This window comes from Alosa pseudoharengus, unplaced genomic scaffold (genome assembly GCF_046254945.1).
Source record: "Alosa pseudoharengus isolate Yale_2024_CS ecotype anadromous, Long Island Sound unplaced genomic scaffold, YU_APseudo_1.1 YU_APseudo_1.1_scf_10, whole genome shotgun sequence".
Taxonomy (NCBI): Eukaryota; Metazoa; Chordata; class Actinopteri; order Clupeiformes; family Clupeidae; genus Alosa; species Alosa pseudoharengus.
The window spans coordinates 12,688,589-12,708,666 of NW_027468565.1; the positions used below are offsets into that span (position 1 = coordinate 12,688,589).

The 20,078-nt window shown below is 42.2% G+C and overlaps 1 protein-coding gene across 4 annotated transcripts; it reads left to right on the forward strand.

Annotated features, from left to right (window-relative positions):
* The first annotated feature begins 4,117 nt into the window (after positions 1 to 4,117).
* On the forward strand, positions 4,118 to 19,698 carry far1 (fatty acyl CoA reductase 1). Of its 4 annotated transcripts, none has more exons than XM_076263915.1 (12): positions 4,118 to 4,204; positions 8,596 to 8,806; positions 9,608 to 9,783; positions 10,058 to 10,237; positions 10,390 to 10,567; positions 10,693 to 10,737; positions 10,842 to 11,005; positions 11,435 to 11,502; positions 13,006 to 13,177; positions 15,912 to 16,041; positions 16,289 to 16,416; positions 17,050 to 19,698. In XM_076263915.1, the coding sequence occupies exons 2-12, from the start codon at positions 8,618 to 8,620 to the stop codon at positions 17,210 to 17,212; spliced, it is 1,593 nt and encodes a 530-aa protein (XP_076120030.1). In that variant the 5' UTR covers positions 4,118 to 4,204; positions 8,596 to 8,617; the 3' UTR covers positions 17,213 to 19,698. The 4 variants fall into 4 exon arrangements, with proteins under 4 accessions (XP_076120030.1, XP_076120002.1, XP_076120011.1 ...); XM_076263887.1 differs by lacking the exon at positions 13,006 to 13,177 and adding an exon at positions 13,537 to 13,708 and having other exon boundaries at positions 4,120 to 4,204; XM_076263896.1 differs by having other exon boundaries at positions 4,120 to 4,204; positions 10,842 to 10,969.
* The last annotated feature ends 380 nt before the right edge of the window (positions 19,699 to 20,078 follow it).

Genomic DNA, 20,078 nt, shown 5'->3' on the forward strand with positions numbered 1-20,078 from the left:
TGTCCAAAACGGGGGGAAGTGGTGACACTGAACCTTTACTGCAAAACAGTGATTCATCTGTTGACCGAGGGCAGTCCGGCTATCTACAAAGGCATGGCCTTTCCGTAACCAACTCGACCTTTCAATTAAAAGTTTAAAACATGCCAGAGGAAACAGGCATTCTGCCACACTGAAATCTGCCCTTGAACTTTATCTTTCAAGTACAAAGGACTCTACAGTTACAACATGGAAAGTTGGTGGATAAATAATGTGTGTTTCCGGTCCCGACAATTTGACTTCTAAAGCTGTAACAATAATAATAATAAAAAAATGGTCCGCCTGTCATGTTCTGTAAAGTGAGAATATGTTGATAGACGTGAGCATTTCCCATGTTTAGGCAAGTTGCTTCTACACCATTAAAATTCATAATGTTTTTCAAGAAAAGAAAAACAACTTTTAAAGAAAAATATGACCACCCATTACCGATGACCAAGGACTCAAACACCGCTCTGAATTGAACATAGCAAGCTATAACATCCCATATCCTAAAAAATGTAAATAGACTCACCACGATTTGAAGAGAACTTGTCTGATGATGGGACCCATAAAATGCATGGCTGCATTTAAAACAAGCTTTGTATCCTAACCAACTGTGTACTGTACATGTACAAATACAAATACAAATACAGATTGTTCTGCTCTATACATGAGTGAACACCAAGAGGTCAGTCACAACAAAAAAGAAACATTTATCAATTTTGGCCTGCAACTGCCAAAACTTCACTAGCCACATACACTATGTGTAACAATGTTGCAAAGACATAGGGGAAAATCTTCTGGAAAAAATTAAAAAAAAAGAATGGAATTTAACCATTAATTGTCTTTACTGATATGACATTAAGAATACATGAAATACAAGGCAAGCTAACACAGGTTTACTCCAAATACATTGTACATGTAACTACCTTAAATAAATGTGAAAGTTTTCAAAACAAATAATTTGCCACTGTTGTCCTATAAACCATGGTGCTTGTGTTGAGAACTAGGGGAAACTGGCTCCCCGTGGGCATGATTAGTGACTCAGCGCAGTGCATGGGGCATCCTGTTGCCAGGGAACGGTTGGCAGATGTTCCTGGTAGAGCTTTTTTTCCCCAGCTAATGTGTCTTATGATTCCCAGAGAGAGAGAGAGAGAGAGCGAGAGCGCGAGAGAGAGAGAGAGAGAGAGAGAGAGAGAGAAAGAGAATGAGAGCAAGTGAGAGAGAAGAGAAAGAGAGAGATAGTGTTGATTTTAATCTTAAGTGGAAGTGGGCACCCTGCAAAATATCTCAAGGGGTGAATGTCTGACTCCCTGAGTTTGCTTCAAACCTGACTTTCTACACTTACTGTGCTTTTACAGAATACACACCAAAATAAAAGAACATGTGGGCCAGACATACAGTTTATAGGGGAGAGAAAAAGGAATGTCCAAGCGTGCATGGACCTTGGGTAACAAGGGCTTCTATTCTTTTCATCTAATAAGAAATGTTTCATTGTGAGTGAACATTTTACAGAAGCGGCAGTAGCCGTAAACAGTGGGGGGTTGTCAGTAGCCTACTCACAAAAGGCAACGATGTGACGATATGAAGCTGACTTCATCGCGCCCAGACTGCACAGTCTCCCTGACTGAAAAGCCAGTAGTTATCCCCACAACAATCTGAGGAAATGTCACTGGATCTATTCAAAAACATCCTTTAACCTTTAAACACTGTTCGTTGCTACCCCCCTTAATGTACTGTTGGCGGTCAAATTTGACCGGACAGTTTTAACTGCTCTTAAATACCAATACCATGACAAAAAGTAGTATTTAATAGAACATTATTGTAAACAGACCCTTATGAGAACATTAACATCTACATCATGTGTGTTTGTGTGTGTGGGTGTGTGTATTTCTGTATGTGCGTGAATGTGTGCGAACACTGGTGGTTCACATGCACAGTGCATGACAACATGAACTGACAACATGAACTGTGTGTGTGTGTGTGTGAGAGTGAGAGAGTGTGTGTAAATGTGTGTGTGTGTGTGTATTTGTGTGTGTGTATGTGTGGGTGGGTGTGAGTGTTTCCGTGTGTGTACATGCATGTGTGTGCAAACATTGGTTGTTTTCCTGCACATGTGGCAACATGACAACATGAACTGACAACAGGAACTGTGTGTGTGTGTGTGTGTGTGTGTGTACATGTGTGTGTATGTGTCTGTTTGTGTGTGTGTGTGTGTGGGGGGGTGTTTCTGTGTGTGCGTGCATGCCTGTGTGTGCGAACATTGGTGGTTCACATGCACAGGTGGCAACATGACAACATGAACTGACAACATGAACTGTGTGTTTGTGTATGTGTGTGTGTGTGTGTGTGTGTGTGTGTGTGTGAGTGAGTGGGTGTACATGTGTGTGTGTGTGTCTGTTTGTGTGTGTGTGGGTGGGTGTGTTTCTGTATGTGTGTGAATGCCTATGTGTGCGAACATTGGTGGTTCACACGTACAAGTGGCAACATGACAACATGAACTGACAACATGTACTGTGTGTGTGTGTGTGTGTGTCTGTGAGTGGGTGTACGTGTGTGTACTGTATGTGTGTCTGTTTGTGTGTGTGGGTGTGTGTGCATGCATGCATGTGTGTGGGAACATTGGTGGTAAGTTGTAGGAGTGTGTGTAAGGAGATGTCTTTTATCTCCTGGATGAAAATTATACTCTTTCCCATTATGGCGGTCATTTTTGACCGTAAAAAAAAAAAGTGTTTCTACGTTGAATAAATCACTCAAAATTCAAAGAAAGTAGTCAAAATAAATTCTATGTGTTCAAAAGCCTTTTGTGAAGGATATCATAAGATATTGAGGCAATCTGATGAAAAATGCCATATTTATGGTACAGGGAATGTGTAAATCGGTCATTTTTGACCGGAACAGTGTTAGAAGGTTAACAATAACGGTGACACACAGACGGGAGACACTAAATTGACGTCAAAGGAAGGTAGAAAATATATATGTACAGTTGTGTGCAGAATAATAGCAGTGTGTTTTAAAACAAATAATAAAGCTCAAAATCCTTAGAATAGCTGTCAATTCCATAATATCAATGCATTGGGAACACTGCATATTCAATTTCAAATCAAAACATGATTTGTTATACCTTTACAAAAAGTGAAGAAAAAGGAATAGGCTGTTCAGAAAAATAGCAGTGTTTGCATTTTCTTTACAAACTCAAACATTTACTGTATAAACTGAAAAATGTCACAAGATTTTGCTTTACTTTGAATCACTGCACTAATATCTTGCATTACCATTATTTCTGAGAATTGCTTCACATCTGTGTTGCATGGAGTTGACCAACTACTGGCACCTGTGAACAGGTATTCCAGCCCAGGACAATTGAACTACATTTCACAATGTTCCTTTTTCTTCACTTTCTGTAAAGGTATAACACAAACTTGATCAATTTTGGTCATGTTTTGATTTGAAATTGAATGTGCAGTGTTCCCAATGCATTGATATTATGGAATTAACAGCTATTCTAAGGATTTTGAGCTTTCTGCTTTATTTCTGCTATTATTCTGCACACAACTGTATGTGGGGATTAGGATACTTTCAAGAATAAAGAGGTGATTTCATCCCATCTGAATAGGGCAATAAATTCCAGGTTCTCCCCTTCAGACTGCTTTCCCATGAAAGCTGTCAATAGCCTACCATGGGTAGCCTCCAATAGCCTATACAACTTCCATTATGCACTGAAATGGTACATCCATAGACCAATATAATAGTAGGCCTAATAGGCTTTTCCATTCTTTAGAAGCTGAATTCCGAGTAGCAATTGCATTTAAAAGTCACTGTCTTCTATCTCTGACTCTGATGGTTCTGTAGGAAATTTGCTTTGGCCATGAACCAAATTTAGAATAAGAATGTAATTTTAATTATTTGTCGCATACAGACATGGGTGGTAGTTATAGGAAAGTGAGACTAATGGATGGAAGGGAGATTATTCTTAGTAGCCTAGCACTGCAATTCATTGAAGGATCCTGAGCATGCTGCATTGAGTTTTAGTGGCTACTGACGTCACGTTTGCTCTTCATATATGAATTCATCTGGCAATCCCCACTCACTGCGCTTCCTGCTCACAGTCGCTCTCACAGCATCTCGCACCACTGCTTCATTGCTGTAGGCATCTTGGGATTAACGACACTGCCTGGATTTACAGTTGGTAATGTGTTTCATCTGTTTAGTTCTGTTGATGTTGTACATTAAAGTAGTTTGTATTTCGAAGAAAAGGTGCCTCGTGATGGCGAGAAATAAGGTAGAATGTCTTCTGCGCGCTAACGACTGCTAGCTGCCGTTTGCTGGCGCTTCAATGGAGTATTTCTACTACGGAAGAAATGCGTAGAGGGGAGGGGTCGTTAGCACGGTAGTTACATTATGTTTTCAGGAAGTAATGTTTCAGAGATAGACACATTATTTCTAACTGAACGGTGCGGCAAATGTTTGATTAGCTAGGTCTCTCACCAGTCACCTTCCCTTTGCCAAAGTGGCAGTTTCGTCTATTGCGTTTGCTTTGGTTTCCTAGCACGCCTGTGTTGGCGAACTTAATAACGTGAAGATAATTAGCTAGCTAACTTTAGCTGAATTAGCTCACAAACCCGCTCCACATGATAGGAATGTGGTTTTGTACACTAGCTTCCAGAGACTTTATATTCGCTCCCGTATACTTTACGCTAACTTGCCCATATAGGCTACTTGATTAACTGTGCCTGTTGCCGTAACATCACCCACTGTGTACGAGGACCGTAAAGCTTAACTGGCTCATAGTGTTCACTTTCCGAAGTTTTGTGGCTAATTTGAAGTTGCTAGGCCATGCTGTACAGTGTGTTGAATATGTATATGGACCATGGCAATGAAAATTTCATTGGTGTAGCTATCTCGTAATTGGCTATAAGGTGTGTGTGAATATTTCAGTAAGTTTGCGCAATATCGAAAAAACGCCTGGGAGGGGGCGGGGGGTGCTGTGGTCTTTCTATGTTTGCCTACTTTGTCTAAACTTCATTGACACTTGGACATTTCTATGGACACACATTGTCATCCTCTTACGCAACTTCGTAAGGCGCTTCCCTTTTGGAGATGAGGTTACATTTGTGTTAGATGCTAAAATATATGCGTAAGGAGGACCATGAATGCCTCTTTTAACACGGGTCACAAGATTGGTCGACCGCTGTCTCATGACCAATTTATTCAGCCTGTTGCTGTATTGTATTCAACCACATCCGCCAAACTTTGCAGTCATGTCAGCCGAGGAATTTGTGGCTTTCCATCATGGTTTTTTTTTTTTTTTTTAATTCAGCACTCCTAGATAAGACAAGTGTATTTTTTGTAGTTCCAGTAACCGCTTGCTTTACATTTAAAGCAAAGGATGTCGGAAATGATGTTTGACTCACGTGCAGGGTTGGCAGGCTGTGTGCATACATGTGACAAATTAATTATTCAACCTGATGAGATGTTAGAGATCATTTAGCCTCCACTGTACATGCGTCATTATATGCTAGAAACTTTTATGTGCCATATTGGCTAGGCTATGTGTTCTGCGGTGATGATCCTTAATCAGGTTTTAAGGTTGGGCTATATGTGAGTGCTTTTACGTGTGCTGCCTTAACGTATTCAATTTGTTTATAGATTACCAGAGACAGCTTAATGTGTAATATTCAAAATGTGCCCTCCTTGATGTACCATTAGCCAGACCTTTGAAAAGGCCAAGTTGGATGCAGTCGTGCCACAAGCTGACATTTCTGGCTATGGAGCACCTTGGCTGGGAACCCTGCTGCTGTTTTGAGATCAGCACAGCTGTTGCAACTTGTGTCATGCAGTAAGCAATATCAGCTGCACTGAGTAAAGTGTTGCCCCCAAAAGACCCAGTCCCCAAACCTGGAGCCTTGTGTGACATGTTTTATAGGAGAAGTTTTAGCTAGAACATGTTATCTAGGAAGGAAAGGCTGGCTGTCAAATTACTGCTCAGGTTTTCTATAATATTCAAGTCTGTACACTTTCAAATTGTCACTTACTGTCAATTTCCTTGTACATTTAATGTCATGGAACTTTTGTTTTTTTATTCTGTTTACACCTGTCAGTTCCTGGTCATGTGATGTGAACATATGCAATACCCAATTGTAAGCAGTTAAAATGTTTCTTCACCTGGCTAAACAGCAATGATTTACCTTATGACCGAGAAGCCTACCTTAAGATAGTAGTTTTACAATGTAATAGAGGCAATCACAAGGAAAATAGGTGGGCTCCCTGCTAGGGCTGCATGATATTAGGAAAACATGCGGTATGCGATAACATTATTGAGTACTGCGATAACGATATAACATGCGATATTTAAATATTTAATGTTTTTCTCCACCTCATGTTTTTCTCCAACCTCATACGCTGCGCATCCCACGTTATTAGGCTACCAGCATGCCAAGTGCAGCGGAAAGTGAAAGTAAGGGGTTGCGATCGTACAGTCCAACGAAGTAGGCTAAACAACTTTTACAAATAACTAATCCTGATTACCTCTCTGCTGCTGTCTGGGGCTTTTGCTAAATGCAAATCATGAAATACAAGCCTTACAGTGAAGGGCACTTCTGATCCTATAACGATAACGAAAGAAATGGTTTATTTTAACACAGTAGAGAAGGACGCATTTGGCGTTGTGTTTGTAACACGTCATCCTTAATAAAAACCAAAATATTTCCATAGAACAGACATGCTTTTCCTTTTAGTCACCAATTCCTCTTCACCCAAGTGTAACCTACCTCGCTCGATCTTCAGCCATCACAACATTAGCTCCCGCCTCAACACCTAAAACACCACACACCTAAACTGGTAGGGGATGGGCTTCTAGGGCAGCATGACAGCATTGGTTTGGTAAAATATGTTGACATTCAGAATGTGAATACACCATAGACTGTATGGAATGCGCACGGCACAGAAAATGTATAGAAATTTATCGAAAATTAAGTAATCTTTGAGGTATGTCCATCGCAAATGTTGATATCGCGATAACGATAGATTTTAGATATATCGTGCAGCCCTACTCCCTGCATGACCCATTCCAAACGATTTTTCGATACAATAAATACAACACATTGGGCTTGGCCAGAAATTTGGCAATACTATTTTCACACAAGTGATGGCACCTCTGAGGAAACATTCAGAAACCTTAAACGTTTTGAAATCTTTAAACCTATTGAGAAATTGAGTCATTATCAGACAGGAGGTTACTCTGATTCCATCTTAAGGCGCCAGCCCGTCAGTGGTTTCTAACACTAATGGACTTGTATCACATTATCAAAAATGAGATGATATGGCATATTATAATAAAGCTTTACAATTCTGGAGAGGCTAAATGTTATGTTTTGGTCACATTAGTAAATCACAGTAGATCGCTCTGATCCTGAAAACCTGCATGTCTGTTCTTTCTAGCTGCCATGGTTTCAGTTGGCCTAGTTTATGGTACCATTTTAGATAATGAGATACTAAAGTTAAAAATACTGTTCCAGTAAAGGATTGGGGTTATATTCCTATATTACAGTTATGGTGTAACTGTGCCAGGAAATTTCAGTTGCATGTGCTAATGATGTAGGGAAATTAACGCCCAGCTCTAGGTGCCCATTATGTTCTTAGGACTTGATGTGGAAATTGAAAACTAAACAAATGAGCAGTCTTGGAGGATTTAACAACACAAGCATTGCCTGTCAACTAAGGCCATTTACATGTTTGGTCTTGCAATCTGTCATATTCTAACTCTAAAAATCACTTCGGTCAGTTCAGTTAAATCAAATCAGTCAGTTCAGACAGTGGGAAAGTGTGACCCTATATGATATGTGACTGTAAAGTGCACTACTGAATTGCTTGAAGTGAAGTGCATGTTGAGCTTTGTTTAGATAAGGCGTGATGATGATTGGTGTTATCTGCTTTAAATGGGCAGAGGTTATCTTTTGCCATACTTATTAACTGCAATACTAGCGCTCTGTGTAGACTTATACAAGGATGATTAAGAGTTGTGAATGGCAAGCATAAATGTGTTCTGCCTTATTTCACCTCACTATTGTGGTTCTGCATAACTGGATTGATTTGTAATTCCTCTCAGCCAGAAAGTTTCAGATTGCTTGTGAGTTACATGGATATTGTAAAACTGCCTTGCAAATATTTATGTTTTCATGCTATGTTTGTGAAGACCTGCCAAATGTGTCCTAAATGAATCACTACTCAATAGCAATATAGGCATTTGAAAAATCAGAAATGCACCAAACATGAAGTACAAGACGAAAGTCATTTATCAAATATGTTCTGCCAAACGTACAAATATGTACTGCCAAACGTACAAATATGTACTATCAAAATAGCTTCTTTCAATAGCTAGATCTTGCAGCTGCCAGTTGTTTCTTCACCAAACACTTTTTCTGCCTTGTGAGTTGATCAAACAGACTACGGCACGTTTTTACCATTTGAACTACATGGCTAAGCAATCCTCTGTTTGCATATATAAGTGTGCGCATAACTGCTGGTGAAAGGGCAGCTATGAATGTGGTCTAACTTTTGGGCTGAATCTTGTGTGCACAGGAGGGACCGGAGGGCTGCCACCATGGTCACCATCCCGCAGTTCTATGAAGGGAAGAGTGTCCTCATCACAGGAGCCACTGGCTTCATGGGGAAGGTCCTGCTGGAAAAGCTGCTGCGCTCCTGTCCCGGCGTCAAGGTTGTCTACGTGCTTGTCCGCTCCAAGGCGGGCCAGGCTCCTCATGAGCGCATTGCGGACATGGTCAACTGCAAAGTGAGTTGTGATGAGTCGTGGCAGGATGTGGTTGTGAAAGATGGTATAGTGAGACATCCAGGCAGGTTTATCAAGCCCCCATCATCCTGTTTTGAATTGACTGGTAACAAAGTGAGTCAAAGAATCATAGTGAAGAAACGGTCCAACTTAATTAGAACATCAAAGCTCAAATTTGAGTACAGAGCCTAGAGTGTCATAAAGTTGCACTTTGTGATTTGTTTTTGGGAAAGGTTAATATTTGAACTCAATAATCAGTCATATAATCTCTGGACCTCCATGTTTCTGAAGCACTGTGTTGTCTATTGACTGTTTTTGTGTCTAAACACTGGACTGATATCTAGAGGAGAAATTTGCTGAATTTGACAGAAAAAGTGTATGGAATTAGAATGACAGGACTATAGGCCTACCTGTAATTGACCAGAATGTAATGTTTTGTAAAGACCACTTTCTCTCAAGATGCATGTAAGTCACATAGCAGGAGGTTGTATTATCATGTGTTCGATCTTCAAATAGCATCCTTGTGTTTTGCATTTTCAACTGCCTGCAGCCAAGATCATACAGTCATTTTTTTTTGTATGAGATTTGAGAAAGCCATTTTGGTACTTCACATTACATAAATCCCTTGCTGTGGACATTTAATCTTATATGTTAAATGCATATACATTGCATATGACCATATTACTCAAGTATGACGGATTAATATCTATAGATGTATCTTAAGTAGCGCTTAAGTGATAACCGGAAATGTGGTATCGCTTAAATTTATTTATCTAGCCATTGATCAGGATTTCTCTGCTACAGCTCTTTGACAGATTAAGAGATGAGCAGCCTGACTTTGCAGAGAAAATTGTAGCTGTGAACAGTGACTTAACTCTGCCTGAACTGGACTTGAGGAAAGAGGACCAGGAGACACTGGCGGCCAATGTCAACATAGTCTTCCACTGTGCAGCAACAATCCGATTCAATGAGCCTCTCAAGTAAGCATTGCTCTCTTTATGAGCAACAAACCATCTCCATTTTTTTGCTAGCAAGATGTGCCATTTTTACATTTTAAGTCGGCGATAAATCCATCAGAGTATAAATAAACACCCAGTGCTATATGCATGTTTCCCCTGTAGTATCTTGCCAGAGGCTGATAAAATGTCAGTTTAATGAGGTGTCTAAATCAGCCTCTGTGCAAGTTCTCCACAGAGAACATTGTGCTCCAGATGCATTGGTGATCGCTCCCCTTGTCGCTTGTACTCCCCACAGAGATGCAGTGCAGCTGAACGTTCTGGCAACTCAAAAGATGGTGGCTCTGGCCCACAGAATGAAACAGTTGGAGGTGTTCATCCACGTGTCCACGGCCTATGCCAACTGTGACCGCAAGCTCATTGAGGAGGTGGTCTACCCTCCACCAGTAGACTACAAGAAGCTTGTTGACACCTTAGAGTGAGTTGCACAGGTTCAGAGCATTGAGGAACAATAATAGTGCCTCTTCTGAATGGGCCAATTTATTGATTTTTAATGCTACAATGTACAAACAGTAGATGCTATGTAGTCACTTTGGGTTCTGTTGTTTTATTGCTATTATTATTTAATAGATGGATGGATGATAAGCTTGTGGGCGTAATGACGCCAAAGCTGATTGGTGACCGGCCAAACACATACACTTACACCAAAGCTTTGGCTGAGTATCTGGTCCAGCAGGAGTGTGGGAACCTGAACGTGGCCATCATCCGGCCCTCCATCGTCGGAGCCAGTTGGATGGAGCCCTTCCCTGTAAGTGCAGCACAAAGGGTCATGCTCAGTTCACAGTCGTAATCAGGTTTAAAGCCTTATTGCTTTTGCCTATCTTGTGTTTGTAGAGGATTCCTGCTCTGTAACCAGCACTGCTTCTCTTACAGGGCTGGATAGATAATTTCAATGGACCTAGTGGAATATTCATTGCTGTAAGTGCAACTTTTCTGATATTTGAGATACATTACAGCACTCCACCTGCATAAATGCCGTTTGGGAAATCTTACTTTTCCTACCAAATCTGCTTGATTTCTAGGCGGGGAAGGGCATTCTGCGCACGATGAGGGCCTCCAACAATGCTGTGGCTGACTTGGTGCCAGTAGATGTCGTAATCAACACCACTCTGGCCGCTGCCTGGTACTCGGGCTCCCAAAGGCACAACAGGTCAATTTTTTCCCAAAGCATGGCGTCAGCAGCCAGGCAGGTGGATGCCAGCTCTGCCTAAGTCGAGAATCTCTGTAACGATACCGCTGCTTGAATGTCCTCCCAGGCTTGCTGTTTAGAAAACGGTGTGAGGAAGTAATTAGGGGAAGATGTCTTTGTCAAGCCAGTGCAAGACATGAGCTCCAGCATAAAACATGTTCCACATTCACCACAAATGTAAAGCCATCATATGCAGTGTTTTTTTTTTTAACCTTAATGTTACAGCTTCAAAATCATTCTGATGGTAAACTAGGTTGCCGTGCGCCTTCCCAGCCGTAGCCTACCTGTGTGCAGAGAACCAACCTTGCAACTTGGCTCTCCCCCAACCCAGTTGTAGTTGTAAAGAAAACCATTTTTTATATTCTGATAAGATGTTTCAGTATTGTTGTTGCTGTAAACCTGCTTGTCGTGTGTTTACTTTTGCAGACCCAAAACCATGTTGGTTTACAACTGCACAACTGGAGGCATCAACCCATTCCACTGGGGAGAAGTTGGTATGAAACCATCTTTGAATCGTTAGACTAATTGACTGACGAACACTGAAAACAATAAGGCACTTTAGAAATCAGGCCACACATAGCCTTAACATAGTATTAAAATGGAAAAGAGATTAAATTGAATACCATAAAATATTGGGAAATCCCAAGAAGTAATTGGGAATATGGCTTGAATTTTAGAATTAGACAGCCTTTTAGTCTGTCGTTCCAGTTAAATGTTTCTTACGAGTGAGTGAAGACTGTGGAGAAGTGAGAGTGTGTTTCCCACACCCCCTCCCTGAAGAAGGTGTGTGTGTGTGGGCAGGTGCTGAATCGCCGACTTTACACCTGCAGCAGCCCCTGCACGCTCACACACTAGGTGTTTGTCACCCCCTCTGAACAATGCATGCACATGGCCGCTGTTCAAATCAGACCGGGCGTAGCGTCCTGAATTTGACTAGGGATGTAGTCATTTGAAAGCCCATCTCGGGGGAAGCTATTTCTACCCCTGCTATCACATGCGGAGGTAGCCGCCGTCACAGTGGCTGTTTTTAGGCTTGTGTTACAAGGTTGCTGAGCAAAAATTAGAATGTGCATTTGGGCTCAGCTCTGAATTTTCTCTCACTGCTAATCTAATGTGGAACTGACTTGTCTGTATCTACTACAGATAGAGAAAGTAAGTAATTGTTTTATGAATTAGACTTAGAATTAGAACTTCTATAAGTCAGTATTGAAATGACAATGTGTCAGTTGATTGTCATAAGCAGTTAAGTCATAAGGCAACTTGGTGAAGCAAAAGTCTTATGCAGCCATAAAATTTAATAATAAGGTATGTAGCAGTAAGTAGGTCTGTTGTAGTGTCAGGATAGGACTAGAGGACAGATATTTTTAAACCAAAAGTTTTAGGTCTTAATTGTTTTTCAATGTTCATTGTGGAAGCAAAAAGGTGGTCTGATTTTTTTTCTTTTTCTGATGGGCCAAGTGCTTTAATGCTATTGTCCATATCGTCCCACATACCGTCACAAGTCATGGGGCCACTGTTGTTTGTGTTTGGACTGGTCGTGAAATGTCACTGTTTGTGGCAGATTCATGCCACCAACGCTTTGGTTCCTCAGTGTAAATTTCACTTCTTCAAACTCTCTGGAACCTGTAACAGTTTCAAGGTTAAACACGTGGTTAATTTTTCTCTACAATGACAATAACAGTAGAGCACTTGAGTGAGTGAGTGTGTGTGTGTGTGGCAGACCTGGGTCCAAATAGTATTTATTTGCTTTCGCACCTTTTCTGCATTTCATCGAGCCTGTTTTTGTCGAACACGGCCCCCTTTCATTCTCGGCACTACCAACAGTCTTGATTCTTCTCTCTCTGACAAAGCTCGGTGAAGTGCAGAGTGTCTTGAAGGGAAATTAATACTCTTTGCCCCTCAGGTTTGCCGCCACTGAGATCCCAGCTGTCTCTCTTTCTCTCTCTGTCTACATTGACCACGTTCACCCTGTATTGAAACGCCCTTTTGTCTCTTAGAGTACCATGTAATATCCACTTTCAAGAGGAACCCCCTCGAGCAGGCCTTCAGACGGCCCAATGTAAATCTCACCTCAAACCACCTAATCAATCAGTACTGGATCGCTGTAAGCCACAAGGCACCAGCTTTCCTATATGATCTCTTCCTCCGGATGATGGGGAAAGAGCCAAGGTAAATGCGCCCGTGGTCCACGCTCGCTGCCTACCCTCTCTTTGCTGTCTCGTCTTGGCGCAGTCCACCCCCCGTATGTTATTGCCACTGTGATGTGATGCTGTTTGCAGGTGCTGTTGTCTTCAATGTCCAGAAGGGAGGGTGAGAATGCATATCTCAGTGGAGGCCTCATCAAGCCTGTAGCTCCTACTGGGTTCTGCACTCTTTTCTCCTTTGTGTGTGTGTGTGTGTGTGTGTGTGTGTGTGTGTGTGTGTCTATGAGTGAGTGAGAGAGGATGTGTGTCTGAGGCTGGCTTGCATTGCGATGTGTTGCTCCATGTTAATTGTGGGGGATGCCTGTGACTGTATTCTCTCTGCAGAGTATTGTGTAAACACCATCTTCAAGACCAACCCTTTAGAACAGGCTTTCAGGCGGCCCAATGTTAACCTGCGGTCCAACCCCTTTACCAATCAGTACTGGACCACAGTGAGTCACACACTGCCCGCCCTGCTGTATGACGGGTATCTCAGGTTGACGGGTCAGAAACCCCGGTAAGGTCTCGACAGCGCCCCCTACTCCCTCTTTTCTCCTCTCCTCCCCCTTGCCCGTCCTTCCCGCCCCGCCCCGCCCCCGCCCCGACTCACCTCTCCCCGTCTCCCCCTCCACCACTGGGTGCTGGTCGTGTGGCATGGATGGTTGATGGCGACGAAGCGCAGCTCGGCTGTCTGCTCGACTTCATGGCATCGGACTCGACTGCTACAGCTGCTGCTGACAGGCTAGCATGAGCTCCTGTTCCAGCATGCCTCATCCACTCTTATGTTTTTAATCACACAGTTCTGGAGGCATTTTTTTTTTTTTTTTTTTTTTTTTTTTTTAAACCTTTCTTTTGTCCTCTCTGCAGTCTTGGTTAGAACCTTTTTGCATTATGCAGTTTTGATTTAGATTTTTTTTTTTTTACCTTATTTTTCCCCTATAAAATCCTATTATTCCCCACCACACCTTCATAAATGGTCCGTTTCCAACTCCTGTTGTGAGCCATGCCATCAAGTCCTTACAAATGACCCAAGAGTGACCTTTCAGTTATCTTCTCTCTTCATCTAGTGAACCCTCCATAGGGAAACGTAATGGGAAACTATCATCTTGTCAGTACCAGATACCAAGCACTTCGGTTTGAAAGACGAGCTCTAGCAGCGCTGGAGACACTTAGCAGGCCACTCAAACATCCAGTCAGACCTCCTGATCATGCTAATTAGCAGTTTCCTGTATCAGCAGCACCACAGAAATCTCAGTGGAAATGGTCTGGCTACATAAGTCAACATTAAAAAGATTTTGATGGAGGCTGCTGTTGACACCAGAAACCACTAGTGTAGCCATTGAAGCCTTAAAGATGTGTATGAAAACTCACACATTTGTGTAATACAAGGCATGTGTTTTAAAAAACGGTGCAATGGCCCTATAAGCAAGGCATATCAGAGGTATATTTGTTTAAATTAGTTTCAAGTGTTTGGTATCTGACATGAGAAAGTATTGGCCTTAAAAGAGTTTCTTAAACCACACACATTTCAGCAAAGCTTATACTTGACAAATTTCCGCAAAGCATATAGTGAAATTGGAATGAAATCCCATGTTTTTGAATAGTGACAAAGACTTGATTTTCTGAAATGTGTGTGGTTTAATGACATGCATAAGGAATTCCATGGGAAAATTTGATCATGAGTGTTTGTTTCCCCCCCTTAATCATTTCTGATTTGTCAGATTTAACTTGTGATTTGTGATTCTGAATCATTGTACTTTGCACGTTTGATTATTATTCCCATGTCTGGATCAGACTGTCTCTTGAGAGGGGTGGATAACTGAGCATTGAACTGCTAAATTAAAAGTGGCTTGGAATTGACCTCAAACCCCTGCAGTTGGAACTGTAGATTTATATTTGACTGCGCTAATGCGCTTGATTTTATTAGTTTCAGTGCTTTGCGCACCATTGCAAATCCTCTCTCTAAAAAAGGTCATCACAGTTGTTGAAAATGCTCAGGTACCACTCCACTTCAAGCATGGATCAATCTTGCCCTAACTCTCCATAACCCTTTTCCCAACTCAAGCAAATGGGACTTCACAGCACCAAGGTTTAAAGATGATAATTATTCTGATTAGTAGAATCAAATCTCCAGCCGTGTTAACAGTGTGCTGAGCTCTGTGCTCTAAATGCTTTTAGATTCAATTTCACACTGCCCATGGGCACTTCCCATCATTATGAACAAATTAATCATTTTAGTACCAACTGTCTGATTTTTAAATAGAATGTGGCATAATGTGCTGTAATTCATAAGTGTCCCTGCTTGAGGACAGTGTACTTGCTGTAATGTGCAGGACATGTTGTGTCTGGAAAACCATTGTATACTGTTGGCTGACACAAGGATACATTTGGCACGCTACCATATGTGACCTAAACAAAGGCCACATTTGACTCCTGGTGCCAGTCTGCCTAACAGACCTATCAGGGGCCTTGGGTCTCGAATCTCAATTCCCCTCTTATCTGCCTGGAAGTCCAGTGATCCATGGGTCAGTTTGCAGCTGAAGGCTATTAAAGCTGAATGGGCCCCGCGTGGCTTAGAGAAACACGGTACGCACAGAGATGGCACGCCAGCTGCCACGTGTAAGCCCTGACGTCCCTCTCTCTCTCCTTTCTCTCTCTCGATCATCCTCATCGTCCTCCTCCTCCTCCTCTTCCTTCCCTCACCGTTGCCACGGTGACAGGATGATGAAGACCATCAAGCGGCTGCATAAAGCCATGATGGTGCTGGAGTATTTCACCAGCCACTCGTGGGTGTGGAACACAGACAACGTCACCATGCTCATGAACCAGATGAGCCCCGAGGACAGGAGGGTGAGTGGAGCCACACACACACGCACACACACACACACACGCACACACACACACACACACACACACACACACACACACACATTATAAAACAAGAAAGTGATCGAATGATTAACTAAAGCGGTCCCTTTCTGTCTCTCTTCTCTGACATGCATTCTAAATAATTCTGACACAATTGTACTGATGCATTTATCAAGTCATTACTTCATATTCTTTTGTCATTCTAACATGGCCTCTGTCTTGGTTGCAGCTATTTAACTTTGATGTGCGACAGCTGCACTGGGCTGAGTATATGGAGAACTACTGCATGGGCACCAAGAAGTATGTGCTGAACGAGGAGCTGTCAGGTCTGCCAGCCGCCAGGAAACACCTCAGCAAGTAAGCTCCCCACTGGGATTGGTAGTCCCTCCCCAGGCTCCAGCAGGGCTGTGTGTCTCTGCTTCTCAATAAGGGTTTTCAACGCTGATCCACCTTCTTATGGTGGACTGCAGATTATTTGCGTGGTGGATTACTATTCTAGTACAAGTGCACGAGTTGCGTGTGAGATTAATTGCATGGCAGTTTATTTAATCTCCAGTATGTGATTTCCAGTGGGCATGAATGACCAAAGGATTGGGGTATTGTCAGCTCTTTGTTAAACGTTGCTAAAGGTCTGCATAGAGGATCAGTTTCTCTCAGACCTTGTCTGCAGTGGCCATGTCATGCATAATCTCTTGCAGGCCACGTAAACAAAGTGGAAATTCCCCAGTCCGATATCAGAGTTCTATCAAATTGGCCTCCAGCTGGGACTGTTTTCCCCAAGCACACATTCACAAATCTCCCCACTGCCATGCAATCACCTCTTGAATTGAGCTCTGTGGATTGAAAAGCAAGCACCCCAGCTGAGCCTGTTATCGTTGCTGTTTCCATTTTTCCGCTGTGCGTATGCCATTGTCAAATTACCATGATTCGTTATATTTATTTAACATGTCACAAAAAGCATGAAATTGAAATCAGACTCCTCTGTTCCAGATTGCGAAACCTCCGCTACACGTTCAACACGCTGCTGGTGGTTGTCATCTGGCGGGTGTTCATCGCCAGGTCGCAGATGGCGCGCAACATCTGGTACTTCGTGGTCAGCCTGTGCTTCAAGTTCCTGTCCTACTTCAGAGCGTCCAGCACCCTCAGACACTGAACGATGAGAGACCGTGAAGTGGGCTGGAGGTGGACACGGAGGAAATGTTACCAAGCCTCTCCTTCCCTTCCCTTCTCCCCTCCTCTCTCCTGATAATACCTTGCACCCCCCCCCCCCCCCTTTTTTTCCCCCCTTATCTCAGACAGCTATGCATTCAGCGTAACTTGGCCGACTCTACGGACATGTTTTGAATGTCACTTTAGGGTCTGGGCCCTGCCCCCTCTCTCTTTCTCTTTCTCTCTCTCTCTCTCTCGCTCTCTGTCTTTTTTGTGTTCAGCACGGCCCTCCCACTTCAACTGTAGGGGTGCTGACCACATTGTGGAAAGCAAGCATGTCTCTTCAGGGCTAGATTCTCTCCTTCAGCACAACGAGCACAGGGAGGCTTTTTAAATTACTGCATCAAGTCTCTGTCGGTAAAAGCACTTAAGCCAAACACCGAAGAGGTGGGGGGTGGGGTGGGGTGGGGGGGGGAAAACTGGCTAATACTTTACCGCACATTCAACAGCTTGACCGCAGGCAGTAGGCACCCTCCATTGCTTGGCTGATGGCAGTGACTCACTTGTCAACTATTCAATCAAGCACAAGGCAGATAAGGGACGTGATGGCTCCTGCGCAGTATAGCTATGTGCCTATGCCCAAGCCTTCAGATGACCTTGCTAAGACTCCCCGCCATAGCTTTCTTCAGCTATGCTGAGCTCCCACTCACTCCCACTCCCTTTACATTTTTTTGTTTGTTTTTTTCCATGTGGAATTCTGCCAAACCATCTTTATACGTTACTTTTTTGTCCGCGATTGTGCAGGATGAAAGGGTCATGCTTATCAGTGAGTGGCTAAAGGTGGAACATCTCGTTCATGATTCAGGACATCTCCTGGACATCCCCTCTGTATTACTGGCTTTTAGCAAGCTGCTGGCATGCCTTGTTGCATGTCTTGTCATAGACCCGTTTCATCCTTGTATCTGATGAGGAACGTTTTGTGTGACTGTTTCTCAGTACTTTCTCAACTCCATTGTTGTGTGTGTGTGTGTGTGTGTTTGTTAATTCTTGCCCACTACTTGGGTCGTTTCCTGACCTTAATGTCAAACTAGGGTCTCACCATCCCAAGCCACAGACAGATTGTTAATCTTTACATTTCTATCCATTATTGTTTTGTTTTTTTTCCTCTGGTTGTAAGGAAGTGAAGGAACATTTCTGTTCCTTTACTCATGATCAGTGAGTAGGCTATACAAGATCAAGTACTCTTCCTCCCTACATTGGAAACACAATTTTGAGGTGAACAGTAGCCATGGGGTTAGTGATTTGTTTTGTTTATATTTATAAATATATGAACTATATTTTATGTACTTAAACACACTGCAAAATGAGCTGTAGTACCAGATTCTACAAGCTTTAAGTGTATGACTAGGGTTAGTGGCTTGGTTGTCTGACTGGTTTGTGAACTGTGCCTGACATTTTTTGACTAACACAATGTGAAAGAGCTGAAAATGTATAAGTTTTGTAATCCATTTGTGTACATTTCCAGATAGACATTGTTATATTAATCTAACATTGCATAGTATTTTTATGCCTGTAATACATATAGGATGGCTTAAAAAGAAAGACAAAACAAAGGCATGTAGAAGAAGATTGGCTCCTTTTGGGTCAAAGTTCCAGTTGTACCTCTAAATCCGAATGTCTTTTGTCTTGTCTGTTTTTTCATCTGGTCACAAGATGATCAAATTGAAACCAAAGCCATCACACCTTTGGTTATATCTCATATATTGTCTTGTGTGTAAATTCAACGGTTGGTCTTCTTACTGTACTGACATTGTCTGAATGTACGTCACTCCAGCCTGACTCTTTGCACAGTTGTACTAGAAACGTGGATTCACTCCAAATGTGCGTGTCTAATGTGGATTTGGGACCTACTGATCTGATAACTTGTGGTAATTGTGAGAACTTTCTTTTTTTTCCCCCGAGGACCACCATTTGAAAGGGATACTTGCCTTCATGTACTTTCAATCATTCCCTTGTGTTTGGTTTAGTTTCTGAGATGAGTGCCACTTAGTAGGGATTCTGGTGGGGGGAAAAGTTTAATGCAGACTGATGTATTCAGGGTTATCAATTAACATTCACTCGTACAGGAAATGTCTATCTCTTTCTGTCTCTCCTTAATGTGATGTGGGCATCTTTTGGGTATCAAGGGCGCCTTGTATGATCATGTCTGCCATTTCAAACAGCATTGCACAATTGTGTTAATCACAGTGTCTTGTCTTTTTTTTTTTTCTGTATAAATATTTTCAGTCAGACCAAACAATACAACTCCCAGTACAATGGAGTACAATTGCACATCTGATGTCCAATTGAGGTGTTTACAGCAAAATGGGTTCATTGCTCCAGATCATGCTCTATCCATTTTCTTGCAAGTCTAGAATATAAAAATCAATGGGTGCCTTTTGTTTGTAAACCAAATGAATACAAATAAATAGAACATGTTAATTCATGAAACACCATGCCTTTGCTTTTTTTACTTTTTTTACATTTGCTTCAGTTAAACTCAACAGCAACTCAGAAATGTTGGCTGAATTGCATTCAAAATTACTTTTCCAACTGCATTCCCAGTTGTAAACCTCTGGGACAAACACACCTCTCCCTTTAACTGGAAAATATTTCGCAAGGGTTCTTACACTGGCTGGACAATATAGAATTTGTTAACCCTTTTAGAGGCCTTTAAAGAAAATTAGACATTGTGCTGTTACAGATGACTAAATCCTTGCCATTACTAAGCACAGATGAGCAAAAATCTGCCACAAAACCCCAAAATGCACTTGAATACTGAAAAACGAATGTACTTTTTGACGTGATTTTAGGATATTGTGAGAATCTAG